Source organism: Ambystoma mexicanum, chromosome 6p (genome assembly GCF_040938575.1).
Source record: "Ambystoma mexicanum isolate Mex_15411 chromosome 6p, UKY_AmexF1_1, whole genome shotgun sequence".
Lineage (NCBI taxonomy): Eukaryota > Metazoa > Chordata > Amphibia > Caudata > Ambystomatidae > Ambystoma > Ambystoma mexicanum.
Genome location: NC_090935.1, coordinates 1167652789 through 1167680183, shown reverse-complemented (window position 1 = coordinate 1167680183; position 27395 = coordinate 1167652789). Strand labels below are relative to the sequence as shown.

Genomic DNA, 27395 nt, shown 5'->3' with positions numbered 1-27395 from the left:
AACGAGGTTCTCGCTCGAGCAGCGGAACACTTCCACATCGACACCCACGGTGTACAGGAGGAAAGGGACTTCGCGGAGGAGTTTGTAGGAGAGAGAAGACCGGTCGCTCAGACCATCCCTATCCTCAAATCCATCCAACGAAGAATAGATCCTTCCCTGGTGAATCCTAACCTCACCAGAGCTGTCAACCCCAGAATTGAAAAGATTTTCCGGGCAGCCCAGTCTGACCCTCTGTATATAAAGGGACATCTTAAACCAGATTCCCTAGTGGTGACCAACACTAGAAAGAGGGCTGGCACGCCCTTATCTTCATCAGAAGCTCCTCCCGACAAGGAGAGCAAAAAACTTTACGGGTTTGGCAGAAAGGTAGCCTCAACGTCCGCCTACCAAGCAAGGATTGCGAATTCCACCACCCTGTTGGCTAGTTACAATTGCCATCAATGGGAAGAAGTCGCGGCGCTCATTGCCTCTGCTCCAGAACCGTTAAAGGGCCAGCTGGCTCGGATCTCGGCAGAGGGGAGAGCCGTGTCTGGTTGCATTTTAAAAGCAACTTTCGACGCCGCTGACAACGCAGGGAGATTGATAGCAGAAGGTACTGTTATCAAGAGACATGCGTGGTTACGGCAGTCGGGATTCAAGACAGAAACCCAGGCTTCTTTAATAGACAAGCCAGTGGAACCCGACCTATTGTTTGGGAAAGCGGTCGAAGACGCACTTAAAAATGCCAAAGATGAATATGAGACTCTCAAATCCCTTGGCCAGCTTACCAACAAACCCCCTAACCAGAGGGGGAACAATAATTTTCGTCGCCCACGCGGCCAAAATTCACAAAGAGGCAACTATGCCCAGGGACAAGGTACACAATGGAATAACAACCAGCAGTCTACCCAGAGTTACGGCAGGGGTAACAAGAGAGGTCGTGGAAGAGGCAGAGGCAGCCCCAACAAGGGCGGGGGCACGCCTCCACCAAAACAGTGACGCTCAGTTCAGGGTCCCTTGCCACGCAACCCCAGTAGGGGGACGCATTTCCACCTTCACCCAGGCTTGGGAAGGGATCACCTCAGACAGATGGGTGCTGTCAACAGTATCCGCAGGATATTGTATAGAACTACTGCAGCGTCCCCGGAATCATCCTCCACGACAAAGAGTGCACTCCCTAGAGCATCAAAGGATCCTTCTCGAGGAGATCGCCATTCTGCTAGAAAAGGACGCGATAGAACTCGTCCCAGGACACCAGGTAAACAAGGGTATCTATTCAACTTACTTCCTTGTGCCAAAGAAAGATTTGACAATGCGCCCAGTATTGGACTTACGGCCTGCCAACAAATATGTCAAGCCCCAAAAATTCCGTATGACCACGCTACAAGAGGTAATCCCCCTCCTAAAAAAGGGGGATTACATGGCAACCTTGGATATGAAAGATGCTTATTTTCATATTTCCATGCTCCCAGCGCACAAAAAGTACTTGCGCTTCAAGGTGGACAGTCGCCACTACCAATTCAAGGTACTGCCCTTCGGGATAGCTTCAGCACCAAGGGTATTCACCAAGGTACTGGCGGTGGCGGCTGCACACCTACGCAGGGAAGCAATCCCGGTGTACCCTTATCTGGACGACTGGCTCATAACGGGGGAAACCCCAGGAATTTGCAGGTCAAACATTCAGAGGACTATCGACCTCCTCCACGAATTAGGCTTCTCCATCAACGAGAAAAAGTCAAGTCTGGTGCCAAGCACCTCAAAACAGTTTCTAGGAGCTATCCTAGATACTCAGAAAGGATTGACCTTCCCTTCGGAAGAGAGAATTCGGAATATACTTCTGCAAATTCCGCATTATCAGTCAGGTCAACAGATAACAGTACGCAAAGCTATGCGGTTACTGGGCATGATGGCGTCATGCATTTACCTGGTCCCCCACGCGCGTCTGCGCATGCGTCCCATGCAGGAATGGTTGGCGAAACAGTGGTCTCAGGCAAGTGGTCATTGGGACGATCTAGTGGTCGTTTCGCCAACACTCGTACAGAGCCTACACTGGTGGACAAGAGAGAATCTCGCAAAGGGGAAACCCTTTTACGATCCCGAAGTACAAGCCGTGGTGACTACAGATGCATGCCTGACTGGGTGGGGAGCTCACCATCTCCACCACACAGCTCAGGGTCTCTGGTCTCACTCAGTAGCCAAGAACCACATCAATCTGCTAGAGCTTCTGGCAGTATTCCGAGCGCTAAGGGCGTTCGAGCCCCATCTACTGAACTTGTCGGTGCAGATCAGGACGGACAGCACGACAGCCATGTTCTATCTGAACAAGCAAGGGGGGACTCGTTCGCCAAATCTGTCCAAGCTTGCCCAGAAAATATGGATATGGGCACTCAGACGGAACATCTTCCTGTCATCGCAACATGTTCCAGGGGAGCTCAATTCCCTAGCGGATGCTCTAAGCAGAAACTCCCTCCCAGAAGAACACGAATGGGTCCTTCACAGAGACGTAGTAGAAGATCTCTTCTCTCAGTGGGGTTTCCCCACTATAGACCTATTCGCCACAAGCGAAAACAAACAATGCCCAGGATTTGCATCCAGGTTCCCCCAGCCGGACTCCCAAGGGAATGCCCTGTGGATGAACTGGTCAGGGATGTTTGCGTACGCTTTTCCACCAACTCCTCTCATCAGGAAGGTGGTGTACAAGATGAACAAGGAATCTATGACGCTCATCCTAGTTGCTCCCATGTGGGCGAGACAACCATGGTTTCCACACCTACGCAGGATGGCGGTGTGCGAACCCATCAGACTCCCAGCCTGGTACAACCTACTGTCCCAGCAACAGGGTCAAACAGTGCATCAGGAACCCAACTCTATGAACCTAGCAGCATGGCTCCTGAAGTCATAGAGTTTGGACATCTCAAATTACCACAGAGGTGTATGGACATTCTAAAGGAGTCCAGGAAACCAAATACAAGGCACTGTTACTTTGATAAGTGGAAAAGATTCGTTATCTGGTGCCAGAATAAACAAATCAACCCGGTTGATTGCACTCCTTCCAACGTTGTGACTTACATGCTCCACCTGCTGGATGCAGGGTTGGTTTTTAACTCGCTGAAAGTACACCTGGCAGCCCTCTCGGCTTACACCACATCCCATAACAAGGTCTCGTGGTGGAAAGTACCAGTGGTTAAAGCCTTCATGGAAGGAGTAAAGAGACTTCACCCTCCTATTTCGAACCCACCGCCAGGATGGGACCTCAACGTGGTGCTAGCTAAGCTCATGGGACCCCCATTCGAACCCATGCATAAAAGTAGTCTCAAACACCTGACTTATAAAACGGCCTTCTTAGTAGCCATTACCTCCATAAGAAGGGTCAGTGAAATTCAGGCTCTGTCAGTGCAGGATCCTTTCTTTACTATCCACAAGGACAAACTGGTTTTACGCACACACCCTAGGTTCTCACCTAAATTCATATCCAAGTTCCATGTAAACCAGTCCATCGAGCTTCCGGCTTTCTTCCAGAACCCGCAAAGCTCGGCTGAGGTGAAACTACACACCCTAGATGTGCGTAGGGCGGTCCTATACTATGTAAATAAAACCAGACCGCTAAGGAAAACAGATCAACTGTTTGTCTCCGTAGCTACAGGCAGAGAGGGGGATCGCGTCTCTAAGGGCGCTATCTCGAAGTGGATTATCAACTGTATACAGCTGTGTTACTCTCTTTCTGACAAGACTCTGCCTTTTACGCCAAGGGCCCACTCTACTAGAGGCATTGGTGCCACTCTGGCTTTCATTGCAAATGTTCCCCTCGACACCATTTGCAAAGCGGCTACTTGGAGCTCTATTCACACTTTTACTCAGCATTACTGCATTGACACTCATTCCAAGACAGATACACAAGTGGGACAAGCGGTTCTAAGACACCTGTTTGCTCATGACCCTTCTCACATCCCACCTCCTTCTTCTGGTACTGCTCGCTAATCTATGCACAGCATGTGATCTAAGCAGATTCCACAAGCCTCAGAAGGGATACATTACTCACCGTAATCGTATTTCTGATGCTTGTATCTGCTTAGATTCACATGCGACCCACCCTTCCTCCCCTCCGAGAGAAGGCGCATGATTGCTTGTAGTCTTACCTTTTCTGTCTATCTGCTTGGATTATCTGTACTCACGCTACTCCTCATGCTTCCTCATGTCAGAAAAAATACAATCTGAGGATCCTACACGCGTGAGGGATCTTGGGTACAGTGGACGTCACACTAGGGATAGTATTACTGGCACGCCTGTGTCGACGCCCATTTTCGACTTTCGAAAAACAAACTGTAATACTCCGCAGCTTCCACTAGATGTCGGCCTATGCACAGCATGTGAATCTAAGCAGATACAAGCATCAGAAATACGATTACGGTGAGTAATGTATCCCATATATATATATCATGGACGCAGTAGCGTCGATGTAGTTATGGGTTAAGTTGTTGTTTCCATAGGAAGAGCATTTTTTGGGTGGCTTATAACTTGGCTCCCTCTGGACGAATCCTCACCAAACTTTGCAAAAAAAAGTATCTGGCCCACTCTGATTTTTTTTGTTGAAAAGTTTGGAGAGGTTTGGTCCGAGGAGGAGGAGGAGGGGGCGGGGGGTGGTCCCAAAACTTTGTTTTTTCCCATAGACATAATGGGGAAAAAAACTTTGCGCACGCCTACAGCCCAAACCGCTGGACGGATTTACACCAAATTTGCGGCAGGAGCTTTTTAACTGACCAAAATGTAAGACAAAAAAATTAGTGATATCTCAGTTCGCTCCGCGGACGGACTTCCCTGTTAGCTCCGCGGACAGCGCCCCGATTGGCCAAGCGGCTTGCGTGATGTCCGCGGACATGCGATGTGTTTGCTGATTGGACGGCATGGTGTGTGAAGCGCGTCAGATTTTTTGTGGCGCCCGCCATCTTGCATTCGCCTACGACCGCGGACAGCGCGGTGGTACTTGGATTAAAATTTCTATTTAGTGGAGTGTGTTGGTGTGTAAGAGTGTTTGGGGAGGGTGGGGGAGTATGAAATGGGTTCAATGTTCTGTTTTTTTTTATGTGCTAGACGCTTTTGTTTTCGATTTTGTCTGCGGACAACACAGCTGTTCTGAAATTTTCTATATAAACTAAATGGTGGGGTGTTCTGAGGACGTTTTGTTCGTAAGCAAGCTAAAATTGAGCGAAGAACACTCGCGGTGTCCTTAAATGTTGGTACATAAACAAAATGGGGGTGTCCTGAGGACGCTGTCCATATTGTACTCTGGCAAGTTGAATGTGTTCTAAGAACACTCACGGTGCTGAAATGTTTGCAATTAAACAAAATGGGGGTGTTCTCAGAACGCTGATCGTATTGTTCGCTGTCAGGTTGAAAGTGTTCTAAGAACCCTCCTTATGTCTGCTGACATTACAATTTCCTATGGGCCTTACCCGACTTTTTGTCCACTAAATAAACGATAAATCAGGCTGCTGTGCGCCGACATTATGTGATAATCCTATCACTTGCCCCATTGACCTGGCTGACCTGTTTTTGCGACACTAAATCATATCTCCCTCCCCTAAGCCCGACATTATCAAAGCATTCATATTACCCGTCTCTCCGTGACGTTACAGGGTGCGTAGCCAAACGCGCCCAGTCGTCTCCAGTCCTACGCGACTTTACACAGAACCCGGAAAACAACACACATTATCTCAGAACACAGCGCGCCACAATCCGGAATATGAAACTGTGATCTAAAAGCAAACAGCAAGATTGTACATTTCATAAAGTACATTTATTTGACATCAAATGTTTAGAGAATATTCAGCGATTTGCATTTGTCTTTGCTGTCGATCTGCAAAAGTTCATCTTGACTCGCGCGCTGTTCCTTTGCGCTACACAGGGTGTTGGTTTATGATAAAAGAAGCACTATGGTCGCACTGATAATCGGAAGGCTGTTCCAACAACGAGGCATTATGGATTATAAAATACTCGCATATTAAAAATGGCAGTACACGTTTAAGAAGCGACAACAGAACAACCTAATCATTGTGGGTTTTTTTTAAATACTAGTGCATTTGCATGTGAATGTATGCATATGGATGTAATGAGTTTGCATGTGTGCATTCGCGACTTTCATTACAAAAAAGGGGTGAGCTCAATGAGAGGCTATAACAACCATGCCCTCGGCAATCACCCATCATGCACTTGATGAATTATGCAAATTAGGTTATGATGTCATTTAGCTACTTTTATGACTGCCACTAGCTACTTTTCTTACTAAGGAGTTGCCAACACTGCTCCTACGCGACTTCATACAGAATCCGGAAAACAACACAGATCATCTCGCAACACAGCGCACCACAATTCGGAATATGAAACTGTGATTTAAAAGCAAACAGCAAGATTGTACATTTATTTGACATCAAATGATTAGAAAATATTCAGCGATTTGCATTTGTCTTTGCTGTCGATCTGCAAAAGTTCATATTGAGTCACGCGTTGTTCCTTTGCGTTGCACAGGGTGTTAGTTTAGAAGGACTGTGGTCGCGCTGATAATCGCTATTACATTTGTGATGTCATCTTTGATGTCCTGGGTGTTAGTGTTAGCAGTGCACGGTGGCGCGAGTTATGGTTGCTTATTTTACCATAACTTCCAAATTTCAGGGGGTTTTCGGTTTTACTTTGAACCATAACGTCCCTTAAACAACTTTTTTTTTTCATTGAATATATATATATATATATAAACACACACCTGACTGGGAGTAATTTGTAAGTGTCCTTTGCTCTGTGTGCTCATTGAGGTCTTTCAGTCACCCTCACCCCTCTTAAGACCTAGTCTTGACCGCCGCCATAGCTACCTTGATTGGTCTGGCTTGTCCTGAAGTTTACCCTGTTCCAACAAATTAGGCTGGCCTTAAAGGTTGCCCCCTTGGGCTTGTGTTGGCTGTATCCTCTTGAGTTGACCTAGACATTGACTTAACCAGGATGGTGAAGTAAGTTTACATGAGTTCAGCATTTTAGTTCTAAGTTGTCCAGGCAGTTGGTAGAAGATCTGTTCTAGTGAACTGCTATTGAAGCTGGCCTTTATGAATTGGAATATTGTCCATACTGAGGGGATCTTTCATGCTTGGAGAGGATTGATTTATAGTGAATTTTGATAGTCTTGCAGTTCGTCCTCTGGTTGTGTTGCATGTCGTGCATTTTAGGGGTGTACTGTTGACATCTGAAAGGGTTTGGAGTGCTGAAGATCAACAGGCCTGTTGCTCTAGGACTAATATGTAGGAGTCGGCCAATTGCTTTCCGTCTATTAGATATCTGTATGAACCGGAGAACATGTTGGCAACTAATTAATCCAGACAGAAGATTGGGTAGTAAAAAATGGAGTGGGAAATGCTTTGGCCGGGTTTCCACAAAGTATTTGGTAGCAAGAATTAACTCTCCTTAATGTTGTGGACACATGTGCTTGATGGGCCATCTGTCGCTTTTGTGCTGCAATGTCTTCTAAATCTGATGCTGAGATGAGGGAGAAAGACGACAGTTGTGCACATGAGGTTTTTGACAAATGTATACTTGCACTGAGCAGAATTCAAAACCTATGACCCTGTGCTCTTGGGCCCCAGCAAGCCTACGCAGACAGAAGACATTTAAAGAGAATGCCTTTTTATACAGCTAAAACATGTCATTTTACTAAAACGTGTGTGCTTGTGGACAGCATGTTATCTCTGAAGGTGGTCCAGTCTTTTTTTTTTTTTTATTTTTTATTTTTGAAAACCCAAAATGATGCTCATTCTTCCCCCTCCCAGTGAGCTCTCCTAATTGGACTTCCATAATGCCCCATGCTGAAAAGTATAGTGCAAAAATGTAGCTCTGTTCAGCCAATCGAACACCCATCAGCAGCTGCCTTGTAGTTTAGAAACTTGGCATTTGCAGAGTAATGTGCATTCCTGCATGGAACCCAATGTTCCAATAGGAATTCCTTAACTTTGGAGCACATTGATCAAAATGATATAATGTTTCTAACCGTCAACTAAATGCATACACGCCATTTCTAGTTCTTGCATGGTAGTTTCTGGGAATCTGCAATTATTATACTGATGTCAATTTATTGTCACTTTTCTTTCTAGTAACACATTCTGTCAGGGTCATCTTTGTGTTGTCTGCCTGGGACAGTTTAATCCAAAATTGACCATTTGTGCTCATGCCCAGCAAAGCCTCTCTTGGGCAGGGAGGGGACGTTTGCTTCGAAGCACAAGCTCTACCGGCTAGAGAAGTCGTGCACGAGAGACTGTGGAGTTAGATTAACGAGGAGAGAAGTTACAGTCCAAAGAGGTTTTTTTTATTGTTAATATTTCCTTTTTAGTTTCACTCTTGTAAAGTCATGCCAGCAGGCGTCCAGGCTTATCGCCTTCCACATGCTGTCTCTCCATATATTTCCTATAACTCGGGTTGCCTAGCATACTCCAGTGTTCCAGACATTCCTGCCGTAGGCGGGTGACCTCTTGGTTCTTTTCTGTGTAGGTCTCTTTCTATGGTGCCTTGTATGCCTTTTTGTTTTGCTATCGCCATCCCTCTAACCACGACTTTGAAGGCTTCCCATAGTGTACCTGCTGCCTCCACACTACCCGTGTTTCACTCCCTGTCTTGGGTGTTCTTGGAATTCTGTATCTTGGAGTGATTCCCCTCTTAGCCTCCAAGTCGGGATCCTAGCTTGTGGGACATAAACTGCCATGTGATTACCAATGGGCCATGAAAGTTCTCTAGTTTTATATTCCGCCTTTGAAAATTCCTTCAGGGTCTCTACTCCTGTGAATACATAATCTAACCTCGTATAGAGATCGGTAAGAGCCATATAACGGGAGTATATCCTATTCCCCCAGATGTAGCGCACTCCATATATCGGATATTTTCAATGTGCGCAACAGTGTGTTTAGTGCTTAAGCCGTTGGGGTAGGGCTCATGTATTTATCGTCTGACCTGTCTATCATCGGGTTGAGCGTGTGATTAAAGTCTCCACTCCTTATCAATGTGCCATCCCTGTATGTGCTAGTCTTGGGGTATAATGACTGAAAATAAGCTGACGTTTCTTGGAGCGTATGTATTAATAACACACATTTCTCTTTGCTCAATCAAACCCGGTGTTACAGCCATCCTGCCCTGTGTATTTTGAAAGGTTTTAAGGGCTGTGAGTGGTACTGAAGACCTGACCCAAATCGGAACTCCTCTGGCATATGCCGAATACAAGGAACCCAAGGATGTGCCGCACCACTTTTTTGTTATGGTGTTTTGTCTCTTTAGTGAGATGTGTCTCCTGCAGGAGAGCTATATCAATTCTCTGGCGTCCCACTTAAGACATTACCCTTTTTCGTTTGATATAGCCGGTCAACCCCCTGACATTCCAGGGCGCTATTTTAAGTTCCCTCATTGTGCATAGAGGTATTGACCGTTACCACAAGTTTGTTGCACGTGCTATATTTACCTCGTGTGGATTTGTAGGCTAACTTCCCAACAACCCTAGGCCCTCACCCCAACAACATAACCATCACATGCGGTGTGCCCCAGGGTTCATGCGTCTCGCCGACACGCTACAATATTTTCACTAAGCCCCTCTTCGATGATTTGGATCATCTCGGTATCACCTACACTAACTATGCAGATGATACACAGATCCTCCTCCCACTTTTAGGGGATTTTGAAGAGGATTTGGCCTTGGTGAACCGAGTGTATATTATCAACCAGGCATGGATGGCCCCTCATAGGTCCAAAATATTCATCATTCTCAATTGATGGCAATATCATAAAAGTAGAACATGAGGTAAAAACACTTGGCTTCTACCTCGTTTCTAACCTTTCCTTTAACAAGCAGGTCCACTCCCTAGCATCCGCCACAGCCTACACGTGCAAACTGATATGCACTGGTAAGCCATTCCTCTCTGATAACAGATGTATTACCCTGCCAGAGCCCTCATCCTCACGCCTGGACTACTGTAATGCCCTTTACCTAGGATCGCCCAAAGCCACCATCAAAAGAATCCAAATTCTACAAAATAATGCTCTTGGAGCGGCTCTACGCATATCTAGAAGAGATTATATCTCGGAGTCCAGTCGACAGAATAATTGGCTGCCAAAAGACAAATTCCTCCTAAAAACTCTATCGCTGACATACAAACCTCTAAACAATGCCACACCCATCTACCTGGCTGAGAGATTTCACAAGCAGATATCCACTAGACCAATAAGACTTGCCAATAGAGATCGTCTCGCCATACCAAGCGTCAAACGATCCACAATTGGAGGTAACAGCTACCCAGCGAAAGCGTCCAAACTATGGAACACACTGCCTCCTAGCCTAAGATCAGATCTTACCACATGTTTAAAGCTAACACTATCATATGGCTAAAATCCAACAACCAGCACTCCTAACTACCATCATACTATGGTCACTGCTACAACTGTAGCTTATAATTATCCCTCTCCCAGACTCTTTCGCACACACCTTTTTGGGAATGAGCTGTATATTCTCCTGTTGGATACCATGCCTGTAAATTTGCCTCTCTGTATATAATTTGTATCTGTATGTATCCTGTATATACTTGTGTAACTAAACTTCACATATACCTGTAACCGCTGCACCTTGTTACCCCCGGGTATGAGGCGCATTATATATAATAAACAAACAAATTGTCCAGCTCAATACCTTTGCTCAGGCATCCCTGCGTCTCCCTCCTGCTCAAGATACTAGACTTGGTGCACGGAGTGCAGCAGGAGGATAAGTAACCGCTAGTATCCTAAATCAAACCAAACTGTTCTCGGGTGTAAATTTCCTCCCTGTGCGCACCCAGCTGGGTGTTACACCGATGCTTCCTGCATTATACAAAACAGATTTAATGCATTTCTCTATTCTGTGGCGTTGCTGTGCACAATTATCTTCACTGTTACTTTACAGTGTCCACGCAAAAATCTAGGATGCATCACCACCTCCTGTAGCCTGGCCCTCTGCTTCTGTTGGCAGGTTCTCGTGTCCATCAACTTTTGTGGTTCCTCAGGAGTTTCAAAGAAGATAGTGCAGCTCTTATATATCTGGCCGGGTACGACAGCATATATTTGAGGTTGCCCTCTCTCAACCTCCTTGACAACCGTGAAGTTCATACTCTGTTTTTGCACTAGGAAGGTATAGTCTGGGTAAGCAGTAATATTGGCTTATGCACGTTAAATGTTCCTCCTTTGCGAAAGTGCTAAAGGATCGTTTCTCTGTCCATGTACATATCCGGGCAATTATGTGCCTCGGCGGGGCTCCGGTTGGTGGTTTCCGCAATAGGCTCTGGGTGCTCTTTCGCTGATCTGTTCACCTTGCACTCCTGTTTTGGGTTGTTCATGTATTTAAGGGAATACCTGATGGCACAGCAGTGCTTTTGATGATTTTAAGGTGCAGAAGAGATGACAATCAACCCTGGCATCTGGGTTGTGAAATATACGTGAACAAGATAAGTTACTGATTAAGGAACTCCCGTCCCCTGCACACTATCACAAGCTCATAAATGAGCTAAACATTTAGGAACATTTTAGAAGTAAATTTCAATTCATACACTCAGTTATGATTGCTGGCATACAAGCATATTGTAATTTCCAATGATATATCTCAAAGATGAGGATATTTCTTCAAAGGTATTTTTATTGTTCAAAAGTTCATAGAAGGCCCAACGTGTTAGAGATAAACATCTCTTCAGGGGTATATTCAACATTATGTAACACATTTATAGAAAAATTCAAAAAAGACGTAATTACATTCATAGTAGAGTACTTTTTGTTACTGTTTTGCATATATAATGGTAACATGTTTATGTTCAAAAGGAAAATAGAAAAAAGTGGTTCTTGTGATACTATAAACAGCTGTCTAGTCATTCTAATAATTGTAACTTATTTTTTCAACTTATATTCAACATTGACTCTGCTAATCTCAAATAAAATACCTGTCAACATACTTGTCTAAGCTAAATACGAACCAAAGCTGACCGTTAGTCTAAAAATCAAAATGGAATCCTCAAACAAAAGGCTATGGATTATCTGTAGGTACTGTATCCTCGTTGGTCAATGGGATAGTCTCGTGTGAGGGCATGGTACCCAAAGAGTCTTTCAAAAGTTTGCTATGGTATAGAAGTGTGTGGTCTTAATGGCATTTGTGCCTGAGGGAGTTTAACAATAATAAGTCAAAATAGCTTATTCATAGGTCAGATTGAATGTTGGTAAACACTGATTAAGTGCCTGATGGTAGTGAGAGTAATTAAGTTCTTACCCTAGGTAAGGTTCCAGAAATTGCTGTTGTGTGCGGTGTACAACTTAAGGTGAGGGATACCAGGTAAGTCAATGCGTTCTTATGGCGTTCCGTTGCTAGTGTGCCGTGTGCTCTTTCCACAGTAAATCCTTGGGTACCTGGACCTATTTCTTGCAACAGCATATTTTCTAGGTAGTTGAGTTAGATCCTTCTTCCCCTTCTGGGAGCCTGATGATTCTACGTTGTTTCGTATGGCTGGTCCTCTGCCTATTCCGCTCTGCTTTCGCGGTTCCGCACTTATTGTTGCAATAATGACACTTCCCTGGAATTCTTTCAGGTTTCTGCCACTTTTTATTTTATTTAATTTTTTTAAAGCACCTGTGCGTTATGACGTACATCCTGTCTCAACAGGTTCAGGTCAAGGCTGATGGTGTCCATTTTAGATTCTAGGGCTATCTTCAAAGCTGGAATGGTGTGTAGGACTTATTGGTATTACCCAAATTGTTCGTTACAACTGTTCGAATGAACAATTGACTGAATTTAAAGGGTCACAATTGACCTTTTCACAATTGACCAAATATATATATAGGGTTGTGGGGGGTTTCCCCCCACATATATGGTACAATTGACCTTCACAATTCGCTCAATTGTCATTCGAACAGTTGTAAAACGAACAATTCGTTTACAACCGAGTTATTGGTTACCTTTGGTCTGAACTTGGTCCCCTTGTACCATGGAGGTAGTTTTCTGGTGCTTGTGCGGGTCTAGCCAACGTGGGCTGCTTCACTTTATTCTTGTGAGGCTTGTACGCCATAGTTGTTTTAATATGCTCTGGAGAACTTGGCTCCTGCCAGTCCCCCACCTGCCTTGTTTTTTTTTTTTTTGTTCTCCACTTTCCTCTTTCCTTCCGTATGGGTCTGTTCTATGCAGTGTGGGCTCCTGTTCTTATTCGTCCACCCCGTTGCTTCCTGGCAGATGTCCGTTGATGGCTACTGCTTATCACAGGGACGCACCATTGACTTCTTGCTGTCCGCAATATTCTCCTATGACGGGAGCCAGTGCATGTACGGTCTCCTTGTTATGCTGCGTTTATTACAGTGCCTGTATTGCAGTTCAGGACTCCCACTATCACTGTGTATGTGCCTGAAAAGACCATGGGGTTGTCAGTTCCTGTGCTTCCGCACCCTACCACTGGACCTTTTTAGGGTGTGTGGAAGCTAATTATTTATATTTTCAGAGACCGCGTTCTTGGGCAACGTTTGCTAGAGGCCTTTCCCCACTGTGGCCTAACTTTTTTATATGATGCTTGATTTGCGAACACTCCTGTTTCTAGCTTCCTGTCGTCCCTGTATCTAGGCCCCTTCCAGTATAGATTGCATCCATTGGGGCTTGTCTGCTCCGTCCTGAACCTTGCTAACCTCTGAATTTAAATTAATTCAACCATCCTTGCTTGGGGATCATGCTCGGGGGTTTTTGTCTATATGGATGTGTGATTGCACTCCATCTCTCACTGTGTGCACCCTTATGTCAGGTTTATACTCCTTTGTTTGCCTACCGTGCGCCTTACTTCAGTTACGTGTCACTGCCTCTTCGTGCTTCTTGCCCTGGATCTGGGCTTCCTCGGCAGGGGCTAGTACCACCACGGGTGCCCCTCCTACTTTACTCTTGCCTGGCGCTCGTTGGACTCTGTGCCTTACTGACTCCTGCTATACTGGGCTGCTTGCACCCCAAGACTGTAAAGAGTCTTCCTGATGTGCTGCGGTCTGGGCGAACTGGCAACCTCCTATGTCCATCCACATTGTCCTCCTATATGTTTGCTGTCTCCCCACCCCTAGTTCACTTTTATACTTGCAGAGTATTGGCCATTTCTCGTGATATAACAATGCTCCGTCTTTCAAAGCACCTGGAAAAAACCCTCTGCTTTCTTGCCAGGAAGTATGCGCTCCATCTCCCATGATTAAATCGATGCCTAAGCAGTGCACCGGTTGCTCGTCCCGTCCGGGCGTACTCTTGTCATTCGTCCCTTAACCCTCTGCCAGTGTATGTATTTTGGGGGTTCCAAAGCATCACGCTATGTATCCTTTGTCACTCCAGCCTGCTAGCTAGTATGTAGCTGTAGTTGAAAGATTTGCTGATACTTGAAACTTGAAACTGGGACGTATTTAGCAGCCAAGGCCTCTTTTACCTTATACCATACATTACGGTAGGCAGTGTTCTCTTCCTTTGTTCTCCTCTGATGTTCTACTTACATCCAGCAGGTGTGATATTCATCCGTGAGGGCAGGCGCTGATGCAATGAATCCTGCAACTTTTTGGCATCACAGTCCTTTATTTAGAAACCTCGTCCCCCCCCTCCTCCCATTCTCCAGCATTGCTCCCTGATTTCTCCTTTCTCATGCTGCCTCCACGATCTGATGTTCAGGGTGACGGCGGTTTGTGTAGGCGCTGGTGTGTTTCTGCAACAGTCCCGACGCTACACCCATACGTGGTTTCTCCTGCTTTATCCTTCATGCCTGCTGCACCACCCGATCTTCATGCGACGAAGGCGTATGGGGCACCAGCTTCCCACTGCCCACCACGAATCGCAGCGGTTTCCTTACCGTCTAATCCAAGGTGTAGCAGCTACTGAAGCACTATCACGATGCAATATCTGGACTGGCTCCATCGTACTTTGCAGCAGACCAGCTTTCTGAGTTTCTTGCCAGGTTGCATACTTTCCCAGCCACTTGCAGCCGACCCTTCGTGCTGCTTAAAGGAATGGTGCGCTCAAAAATATTATTGTCCCAAGGGTTTGGGCATGTGTTTGCATATGTTGATCAATCGTACAAACATTTCCTATGCACTTTACCATAGTTTTCCTCATTTTTACACATGCGAAATCAGGCAGCAGGGCGCGGCCATCTTGTGCTAATCTTATCGTTGCCACATCGCCCCAAGGTGAACTGCCCTGGCGGCACTAAATCATATCGCCTGCCCCTGAGGCTGAGTTCACCAAACCTAGTGATATTCTCTGCCTATCTCCATGACGTTACTGGGCAGCGTAGCCAAACTCTCCCAATCATCACCTGCATGTTAACTTAAGTTGACGCAGAACCTGGAATATCAACTGACCTCATCTCACCACAGCGTGTCCCAATTTTGAATATAAAACTATACTTTTAAAGGAAATGGCAAAACTCTACAATTTGTAATGTACTTTTATTTCACAATAAACGCTCTGAGAACCTCCAGCGATTGCCATATTCAAGCAAATGGGAAATTTTTTTTTTCTTTGTTCTCGATCCACAAATGTTTATCGTGAATCACATGGTGTTCCTTTTGGCTATATGAAGCGCATTGGACGCACCGTGAATCACAAGGCTTTGGCATCAATTTGGCGTTAGGTCACCGTAACAATGTGAGATTGCTCCTTTATCGCTGGTACCGCGTAAGGGCATATCGTCACAAAACAGCGTCCTGGTGATCCAGCCATTTAAGTGTATCTGCGGCTGCCTGTCAAAGAAGCCATCAATTGGTATCTGGAATTGATGACAATCGCAGAAAGGCAGGATGTAGTTATTTGGAAAACATAACAGAAATGTGTCTCAGTAGACGTTCTTTATAATTTATCATTTTACCCATTAATTCTGCACTGTGTAAACTAATGATGACTACATACTTGAAACAATGGGAACACAGAAGAAAATGTGGAAAGTAGTCTACAATTTACTTGAGAGGTTAGTGCTATGGAGTATGTTTAGCTCGCAATGGGATGCGGAAGCTGACGCTACATTTCGAAGAACACAGACAGCATTTTAACTAAATATTACTGTAGAATTTGGCGTTTGTGGAACCTGGGGGAAACCAAATGTGGACTTAGATGCATTTCGATGCTGGACTGCCCATGTGCCCGGGACAAAGACAAGTAATGAAATTGATATAGCGCCTTAATCCAAAGTACACACACAGGTTGTATTTGCGTGTTGTTACAATATGCCAAAAATAACCATTACAATGTAAACCAGCAATAACGGTCGGCTCATGAAACCTTGACTCGTTCATCTATAAAATGGTCTACAGTAAAACTTGATAATCAGCATTTCCATTCTCTCGGAGTAACGCAGAGACTCCGTTCAGATCAATTTTCATAAAATTAAATCGCATGTTCCTGTCCAGTTTTGGAATGGTGAACCTTATCATATTTGACGGTATAACACCCCTTAATTCCTTTCGGAATCCTCCCTTTCCTCCAACGTCAAAAACCAATTGAACCTTATACTGTGTACGATGCATGGGTTTGCACAGCTCGCAAGCAAAATTCAAAGGCGCTGACCTTCACTCTGAAATGGAGTGAATAGCCCTTCAGACCATAGTGGCATTAGAAATATTTTTGAAAAACAAATGAATTGTTTGTTGCCATCCAGCAATGCTGCGCAAAATTTCTAGTAATTTACTTTTTTAAATAAACAGTTTCCAAATGCCTTATTTATAATGTTCCTCTGGAGAACTTCGCACTCTCCCAGCGACTGCCACAACCAGCCCTCGCCTCCTGTCAGCTCAGCCAGTATCCTGGTCACACAGCAAATCCCGTAAAAACTTTTCGCAAGTAGCGAGTCTCGAGCCCTGACAAAATGTGCTTGTACGATGTCTGAGCAATCCCTGCTGCAACCCTATCCTGCCAGGACGCGGTCCCCTGAACCGATGACCCCCATTTCTCTTTGAACGCATCTGGTTTCCAGACCCTAACCCCGCACCACCTCAACCTCACCTCCCATATACCTATTCTGGATTGGTCGTATATTCTGGTAACAGACACCTACCCCCACTGCGTTTAAAATTGTAAGACTCCGAGGGCTGCGAATCAAAGATCGCCCCCTGTGTTAAGACATCGGATAGTGAAGGCGCTTACTCCCCACACTGATCTACACACTTATCTTAGACATGATTAAATAATGATCATCACTATAACTTTAAGTATATATACACGAGGCCTATAAATTGCACACATGTTTATTCTATTCCACTTTGAGTCACTAGTGAGGTGAAGGGGGTTGGAGTCTTGCCCCCTGAGGTAACGGGGGTCGGGATTGATGGCCGACAGGTCTGGCACATCAGAACGAGAAGGGGAGTGGAGTGATTCATGTTAGTTTAGGACGTAATATACTGTGACTGAGGTCTTTGTTTTACTAGGAGGCCCTCTGGGGTGGTCAGCATTGAAGATTAGCACTTCTGGTAGATCAAAAGAATAGTTTTGGAGGGGCACAAGGTTGAACAAGTAGTAATTTTCCAACAGCGGGGGTGAGAGGTGCAGGAGCAGATTGGTTGAGATTGATGAATTAAACGTCCTGGTTTGGCCCGGTCACACACAGAACAGCGATCTCGGAGGAAGAATTAAATTGATAAATTCTTTGCTCGCAACATCTTGTCTCAGCGTATCCGTGAGAAAGGGACTTGGGAGGCACAGGAGGAAAAATGTTAGGGCTGTCAGTGCGCACCGCTGCTGAGGGGAGACTTTGCAATGCCAGAATGCGGCCTAGTTCAAAGTTGGAGTCGAGGGTACATAAAATGGAGTCCAAGTGTGTCTAGCAACAGCCCCACCTCTGCTTATGCCAGGCACTTCTTCCCATGGCTGCAAAAGGGCAAAGGAGGAGTCCCCCTCGAGTGCAAGAGCAAGTGGTCCTTTTTAAGTAGAATGTTTGGGGGGGGGGCCCTCAACCGACCCACTCCTTCCTTACATTAGCAACGAGCCCTAACACATGCCCCCATGACAATATAGGTCAGAATGCACCTATTTCTTTCCAACCACCCCCTTTAATGCGCTGTTTTGCATACAGTCAGTAGTTCTTGCGTGCCAAGTATCTTATCTAGCCTAGTTTTCATTCCTTTTGTGGGACTTGTAGTTATTCGGCTATTTGGGCAGGTGTTTAGTAACACAACTGGCGAACACCAAAGTTGCTTTCATGCTGTTATCCATTTGACCGTCCCACGATCAGTGAAGGACACACAAGAGCTCAACGAAACTGGGAAGTGTGAAAGCACAGCGTTGCACTTTATGGCATCCTCCAAAAGGCACTTGCAAAAACAAATTTGACAGAGGATAGATTTGAGAAATTGGATGCTTTATTTGGACATTATTGTTGAACAAATAAATAGCTGCTTATCATTTGAACCGGGAAAGGAACTGTTCCACGAGCTCAGCTTTCGGTGGACAGGGCACGTTTGCAATGTTTTGTGTATGTGTCCTCAGAACAAAATTGTGCGATTCCATGAGTGTATATGTCCATAAGATCTTTCACAAAATCAAATTCCATTTCCTGGTATATTGGCTTGAAGCCCATTTTTTGCTTCTTCTCGTAAAGGCCATTGTGTAACGAAGCATCCCAAAGTTTCTTGCAGTCGTGGATTGTTCACGCCCTACGTTCTCGTTATGTCCTAATACCGCTAGTAATGTCCTATATTACATCCCGTCTATGCCGAAATGCAATCTCTTGGGCCTGTACTCTAGGCACATATTGTGGAACACCTCCAAATGTCCCATGTGAAAGAATTCTGTGAGTCGCATCAGATCTCTTGATAGAGTTTAATCAAACACAATCTTCTCAAGAGCTTTGTGTGGAGGTGAAGATGGAACCAACTACTTCTTGCGTTCCTGCTCCACCGACAAAGGTCCATGTGTACATTGGTGGAAATGTTGGTTTTCTGTCCAAGAGTGAACGTTGGAACAGTGGTGCATTAGTGACTGCCATTTTTCTAGTAGAATTTCCACAGACCCACCACAAGTTTTGAGATCTTCAGGGATTTGATGAAACCATGTTTCTCCATGGCCACTGAGGATTTACATTCGAACACCTGCATGACCACCGAACTCAAACTCTTTTTAGTTTCCATGTCCTGAAAGTGGTATGCGCAGTACTTTGCTGAAAATCCAGGGCTGTCACACTGTCCTTCGCCAGATAGCCTGAACCGTTTGTCAGAGAATGTCCTAGGCCTAGGGTGTCGCAGCCATCAAGGGAAACAGGGAACCCCATGCATTTCCCAAAAGAGGACACCCGTGGGAATCCAGAGGTCTGCCTTGCGCAAATTGCCCCAGTTTTTATTAGCCACAATCCCCGACAAAGTGTGATATTTGGTGGGGAAAAAACACAATGTTCACTTTGTCTGGGGTTCTGGGTAATAAATTCTGGCCCGCTTCGCGCAAATCAGACCTCTGTGCTTTCCCACGGGTGTCCTCTTTTTACAAAATCCCTGGTGGTCTAGTGGGCCCCAGGGCCCCAAAACCCCTCCCACCTCCCTCCCTCGATTTTTTTTTTTTTTCTTTTTTTTTTTTTTTTATTTCACCCCTGGGGGCAGTGATCATCTGCCCCCAGGGGTCTCTGCCGCTGTGGCCCCATGCCTTGGGGCCACGGGGGAGGGGGAGGGCGCTTACCTAGTAAGCAGCCCCCTCCTCCCCCTGCGTCACAAACAGATCTGTATTGATCCGGTGCCATTGCTGCCCACGGATCGCGCGCCCTGCGCCCGATCCGCGGGCAGCAATGCCACACAATGGGTATCGTTGGAAAGGGGAGAATCTCCCCTTTCCAACGATACCTGCCTCGATCTCCGGCTTGAAATACAGCCGGAGATCGAGGCGGACAAAGAAGGTCTCATACCTTCTCTCTTCCCCGCAGCAGCCGAAAATGGCTGCTGCGGGGAATTTACTTTGTGTCACGCCGACATGCGTTACGCACGCCGACGTGAAACTGAAGGTAATCCAGCCCCCTGGCAGTGAGGGGGGACCTCCCCCTCACATAGCCCGGGGGTTGGATTACAGTTTTGAGCGATCCCTGCTTTGCTTTGCAGGGATCGCTCAAAACAAGGTGCCGAAAAGGAGGAGCTATCTCGTCCTTGGCACTGCGTATGCACTTCCAAGGACGAGATACCTCGTCCTTGGCACTTAAAGGGTTAATCAAAATATACATTTCGAATTTCACCTGATTGATTGCTAGTGTACTCGATCAGAGATCACAGTGCGAAGCCCAACTGATTGTAATGTTGCAAGCGTTTTGCAAAAGATGCTAGTTTATAAAAATGTTACTGTCTAGTATCTAATGTACGATATACTTTCTTTCATTCAAGGGAACTGTCAGTACTCGTACCTCAGGCTCTGGATCAGCTTCAAAGGATGATGTAATTGTAGTTTAAGTACCAGCATCACCCTGTAACACAGTACTTGTTTTATTATGGAAGAAGAAAGTGAAATGAATCACACACAATGGTACATATCAATAAAAACCCATAAATGAAACCTATGTAAACAAACAACGGGATATGTAAACTTGATCATATTATCTCTAATTCCATGCATAATACATTTCCTGAACTGATATGCAAGTTGTTGTTCACTCTGGGAAAGACATGGATGCAGAATCTTGCATCTTCATATTCGGTGCATTGTCATGGAGTTGTAAAGAGAAAATTAGATTTGAATTAGAAATGCTGACCTAAAAAAATGGACATGTAAAGCAACCGATTACGAAAAGATTATTTCCAAGGTCACTATAGCATAGTTTTCTGTGCCCATAAATAGTTTTCTATGATGCTCCTGAAACCAAAGACAGATGTATAGCAAAATGGGGTTTCGTTATAAAGCAATACAATCTTGTAAATATGAAAATTATTATAAGGGACATTTACACCTAAAACACCAATCCGCCCATGTAGTTACCTGTTGACTACCCAAAGGCCTACAGCTGAATCATGAACCATGACTCAAATGAGGCAGCGTGTGCATGAATAGAGTTGGAATTGCATTTGGAAACACTTTACAAGACGTTCTGAGTCGATGCTTCTTTGTGTACTGCGATTGGTCGTAAATATTTGTGGTAAAGTGCAGGCTGCAGATGTGGAATCGATCACCCCTCAAGTCCACCAAGACATCCTGGGCTCTACTTTCAAGCTCTTCTGACGGAAATCCGCAATATCTGACCCATTCTCTTATTAGATCTATATTCCTTGGGAATATATGCATTATTGTGCCTTTAGGTTTGTTATGGGTCTTAGACCGGCAACCGCAAAACATACATGCAGGCATTGTTGGAAATTCTATTAAAAAAAAGTCCACATCATTATGGAATTGTCATACATTTTTCTATGCAATCTATGTTTTGGTCACCGAAGCAAAACCTGTGTAGCGTAGCCGACTATATTCTAGGATGACTTTCATACACGATTGATGTGATGCAAACCGTAACATGTTACTTGCCCCTTATGTACTATCATGCATCAAAAGGAAACCTGCTTATAGAGGCTGTCCGCGAAGGATGCAATTCTATCCCAATTGACACTGATGACAATTGCTATATACCGAGAACAGAACAAATTATGAAATGATTGAACATTACACTACTTGGTAGATTTGTTTGAAATAGATAGAAATTTAGAGATCAAAAAGATATGATTAGGTGACCTGCCCTTACCTTGACCAACAGTTAGATTCAGCAAGCAGGTAGCAGGAGAACAGGGAGATGGTCACAGGTAGCACGATGACCAGCTGACTTGCAGTGCTCGCAGATGTTCTCATGATAAATATCAAGGGATTTATAAAGAATAGAAAAGTGGGTCTGTATGTGAATGGGTGACGTGTATATGGTGTGGCCTTATGTGGATAGCAGGGGCGCGGCCTGCTTCAGGGGAGCATGCCTGGAGACACTGGGTCTGGGGAGGCCATGTACAAGGGCCGGAACACTGCTGAATGGAGACCCACTCGATTCACTGAAAAATTGAAACAACCATTCATAAAAGTTCAGTTGTATTTTATTTTGTTGCTGATTTTGATGGCACAAATGTACTACACATTATAAACTTCGGATTGCAGCACAGTATGGGAAAATCCCCTGTACTGACTGCTGTCACTGGGGAATGTGTCTCTAATGGCACCAACGACACAGGTTGGGTATTACTCGTCGAACACAGTGTCCAAGCCTCCCATGAAGCCAACATGTAAATGAACGATGGGCCACAAGCCCGTACCACTTGTGGAAGAGAAAGATACAAACTGTTTTTAAATGAACAAGATAAGTGTATTAAACCTTAGTTGAAAATGCAATCTTGTATCCAAAGGCATTGTTGCCAGTACATCACGGATCAATCCACTTGGGCTTTAAAGTGTAGACACGTTACAATATTGAACAACTATGCATTCCAACACATTTGGGACACAAATATTGCTTCATGGTTGTACATGAAATAAACCTAAGAAGACCACTATGATTTCCCCAAATCGCGAGTGATGTGTAGAATTGCAAGACTACATTCATTTGGCAGTGATAGATCAAAGTTACGACAATATAGGATACAACCATGAAATGTTAGTGGCCTAAGTGACATCACAACTATTTACTCGTTACTTGGATTGCGAGGGCGAACTGTTATGCGAAGTTCGTGCATAAGCACCATCATCATTATCATCCTCCGCACAGACCGTGTGAGGCAGGCTGCCCTGAAGTCATGTAGCTCGGTAATGCATTGCGGCCGTTTCTCGTCTTCCGATATGTAGAACAAGCATCCAGAGTTTTCTGGGCAGCAGCTGTTCTCCTCCTCGGTTGGCATTGGTGCGCACCGATTGCAGGTACCCCAGGTGGAGACATTGTCCATGCGACTAGGCTCACGCTCTTGATCTGTTGCTTCATCCTCCCAACTGTCGTCCGAAGCCCCATCGTTTCTGCATCTTTCTCTTTAGAGTAATTCTGTTTCAGAACACTCCGCCTCGTACTTGGAAACCTTGCACTGTGGCTTTTTGGTTAGTAGGTATTTTGGTACTTCCCTTGGAACTGCGTGATGGGAAAGGGAATTGTATAAACGCTGACATGATGATTAAGGCTTCCGGTTTTATGGCATTTGTTTCTTCATTTCTATCTGTGTTTATCCATATCTATTTTTGGGGCTTTTTTCTGTATTTCTCCACATTTTATTTTTTGTCATATAGGATAATTTGCAATAGTATTGTGCATTCTAATAAAAAAATGCAATTAAAGCACACATGCCGACATATAGGCAAGAAATGCTAGCTACGTTTTTTTCAATAACCACAAACGGTTGCTGCTGCCTTAAGATCTATGCTGTCAGCAATTTGAAAAACTTTAATGCTATTTTTCTACAAATTGTACACTCCCCAGGCTGCCCATCTGCAATGTGATTGGCCTGCGATGTTTGAGTGACATCCTAGAGAACCAGACAAAGACTTTTTTTTTGTCCAATTTTATAAATGCAGACCGAAAGCAAATTTCAATCTGTATTTGTGTAAAAATCAGTAAAAACTGGAATCCTTAAATATGATATAGGGTGGATATTGAGGTGTAAGGAAATGTTGGTCCAGAATAGCCACTGCAGGCCATGGTCTTTTGTGACTTCATATAGGCCTCTTTAGCCCCACCTGCAGCTCCTTGCTGTACCATAAGCATTTGCAGACTATAGAGGACTGGTTATGCGAAGTGTCCTTTTTCGAGAACAAACCGTACTTGCTTTTGTTAGACCTGCATAGTAGAAGTTTGGTCTGTGCTGGTGCCTGCAATAAATATCCCTGCATTATACCAAGGGAGGAAACCCTTTAGAAAAACTACCCCCAAGGGTAGTAGAAAAACCTCTACCTTCAAAAAGGGTTTAAAGAGACAAAATACAAAATAGCAAAGTAGAGAGAACAATCACCTACACCAAGGAGGAATGGATTAAATCACAACATATACATTTTATTAATAATCTTTAAAAAAAACTTTTACAAATGCTAAACCATGCCGAGCTCCACTGGTTTGTCTATTTGGTTCTCCATTGACCAAGAATTTACCTCTCCTGTATGTGTCCTACTGAGGTGTAAGTAGGAGTTGCTGTCCTAGTTTATTTGAAGACTAGGCATGAACTGTTACAATTCAATTGTGAGCATTTTGCTTGGTGTCACTTGCACTTTATTTTTTATTATGTTTTAGCATTTGTAAAAGTTTTTTTGTTTTTAAAGATTAATCAAATGTATGTTGTGATTTAATCCATTCCTCCTTGGTGTAGCTGATCTCTCTACTTTGCTGTTGTATTTTGCAATAAATATCTACATGCGATTTGCATGCATTGACCCTACAGTAGCCTTCTGGGTGGCATTTATGTATGACAAACCTCCTAGTAGATTCCCACATTGTAGAAAGTTTTGCGTCCTCTTTAGCAGTTCATGACCGTTTTCTCGCATCCCCTTTGTTACATGGTCCATAAGCTTAATGCTTCCCTCCCCCCCACCCTAAAACACACACTCCAGATACACCTTTGACCAAGAACTCATTTAATTGTAGGTTTTATTTGTTTTACATTCCGGAGTATGATGGCAAAAGGGCCCTGTTTTGTCGGGACTGTCCATGCAGTTTTTTCTTACCAGAGAGCTTTTTCATTTGAAAACCTGTTCATGTTTTTGAGAGGTGGTCTTCAGTGGTTGCACTACCGACTGCTCAGAAGTAATGGGTTGAAATGTGTGTTTTATAAGCGGCACACGGAATAATTATTTTTCAAAATTTGATTAGCAGAGTTTGCTAATTAAAATGTTTTTCATTAGCAAACCAACCCATTTGAGTAGTAATGTTGCACTAATATGTTTAATGTCACCAGAAGTTAATTGTACTCAAAACATAAAATGAGCAACAATAGAAGAAAAACAGATGACTTATACCTTGCAAATACTTTACAATTCTGCTAGACCTGCAGGGTGATTAACTTAATCTACCTACTCAACCTAAGAGAAATGCATGGATGACAACAAATGTAAATGTGCTGTCTGTAAAATGGTGCATGGCACCACAGACCCACTATGTTTCGCACACTGCTGAAATTCCAGAGGCCAGCCATGCACAGAACTGACATTTACTGCAAACCAAGTGCATCTTAAATACAAGTTTCAAACATCCACTGCAAATGGCATTCTCCCTTTTATAAAAAATTTACTTGATTATGCGAGTAGGTGAAAAGACTTTGCGAGCCCTGGATGAGTGTCTGAAAGTGTTATCTGCATGAATGGAGATAAATATATAAAAAATCGTTTGAAAACAGTTGGCCAACTATCTTCCTATGTGAGCAAAGTGAGCTCTGGAGACTAACGGTGTATGGTAGAGCAGTAGGTCTGAAGATATACTGACATGATGGGAACTATTGATCACTAATTTGTGTAAATGTCTATCTAGTTCGCTTTGTGTATTCATAATGCAAGCAGAAAGAAAGGCCACGCCGAGTGGATGGCAAAGCATGCCGAGAACTGGGCGGAATATTGTAGTTTGCGGATCGAATGTCAAGGAGCATGGGATTGGCTCACGTGTTGAGACAGTTGCACAGATACCTGCAACCAACAGTCTATAGAACTAGTGCACGATAAAAAGCATTTGGCCGTGTGATCATGCACTAAGTGTTCACGGTCAATATGATGCAACCTCCCTAACAAAAATCTATTAGACACTATATGAGATTTAGATATATTAACCTGAACTTGACTGTATAGCATGGACACAATGTAGTGTTTTCCAGTAGCAATACTAGAATTATGCTCCAACTTGAATTTTTGGAAAAGGAATTGCAGGACTGTCTTAAAAAAAAAAAAAAAAAATTAAGTTAACACATGATGGTTCTTGCCAGATAGAGTATAGTTGGTATAATATCACCTCGATTCCAATTATTTGAAAAAGAAAAAACTAATTTTGCCTTGCATTCCCACACAGGAATTGGTGATTAAATGCTGCTTGTGTGGATGTTGATAACATCCCTACTGTAGTAACTTTTGTTTGGCAAGATTGCTACTGCTTGAAGTCTTTAGTGTGTTTTTTTTGTTTGTTTATTTATTTTTTTACCATTCCTTCTAAAATGGGCATGCCCCCTGAACAGCTATTTAAATCTTTTCTATCTGAAATCGCCAGTGGCTTATTCACTTTTTTATTTTTTTTTCTTCCAGATAAGATGAATAACCTTTCCTTCAGTGAGCTGTGTTGCCTCTTCTGTTGCCCGCCATGCCCAGGGAAGATTGCCTCAAAGTTAGCCTTTTTGCCTCCTGATCCAACATACACATTGATGTGTGATGAGAGTGGAACACACTGGACTCTACATCTTTCAGAGCGAGCAGACTGGCAGTACTCCTCTAGAGAAAAGGATGCCATTGAATGTTTTATGACTAGAACCAGCAGGGGTAACCGGATTGCCTGCATGTTTGTGCGTTGCTCACCGAATGCCAAATATACTCTACTCTTCTCACATGGAAATGCTGTTGACTTAGGCCAAATGAGCAGTTTTTACATTGGGCTCGGTTCTCGGATTAATTGTAACATATTCTCTTATGATTATTCTGGCTATGGAACAAGTTCTGGGAAACCAACCGAGAAAAATCTATATGCTGACATTGATGCTGCTTGGGTGGCCCTCAGGACAAGGTAATAAGCATAAGACATTATTTTTTTTTACATTGTAAGATTTATGAGCGGACCCGAAATGTGCTCCTGCATATGGTTAAACCAAATGCTGTGTACACCAGTAATGGCTATTTTTTGTGTTTGTGTGTTTGTTTTGACACCCACGTTTAAAACTGCTTTTCGTATTTCTGCATTATTTAACGACTGTAATGGCTTACATGGATTTATTTACCTGTTGAACGATGTTAAAACTGTGCGTGGTTCTGCATCTGACTGCCATTTCCATGGCTAGAGGTTCAAAAAAGGGTGACTGGAAACTTGGCTTTACACTTTTCTGGACATAAAGGCCTTGTCTTTTGCCCAGAACTCATTTGCTGTGTACCCAATAGCACTTCTTTGTGTTCAGCAGTATGACCATTCACAAATCTGTATACTCTACTGCAAACTTGTTACCTAAATGTCCTATATTTAGCAGAATCCCATATTTAGTGCCAGTAAAAATAATTTTGAGAGAATACAGAACATTTGGCTTTTTTTGGACTGAAAACTACTATAGACCAGTTACATAAGTAGCCAAGATAAATACTACCTACAATGAATACAAGACCTCATTTTACTTCAACGCACCTGTAACCCAATGTATTTTATCTGGATTAGAAGTGACATTTTTGTAGTTATCTTCATAAGAACATTCTCCAAATGAGTGAATTTTCATTCTGACTCTAATGCGGAGGTCACGGGTTTGGATCTCAGAATGGCTGGTGCAGCCTT

At 44.0% G+C, this 27395-nt stretch overlaps 1 protein-coding gene across 1 annotated transcript in view; it reads left to right on the top strand.

Annotated features, from left to right (window-relative positions):
- The window catches only part of ABHD17B (abhydrolase domain containing 17B, depalmitoylase), a 101494-nt gene that overhangs the window by 12934 nt on the left and 61165 nt on the right, over positions 1-27395 (top strand). Inside the window, exon 2 of the mRNA XM_069625803.1 lies at positions 26174-26645. Within this exon, the coding sequence (XP_069481904.1) occupies positions 26179-26645 (467 nt within the window). The 5' untranslated portion in view covers positions 26174-26178. The remainder of the gene's footprint in view (positions 1-26173; positions 26646-27395) is intronic.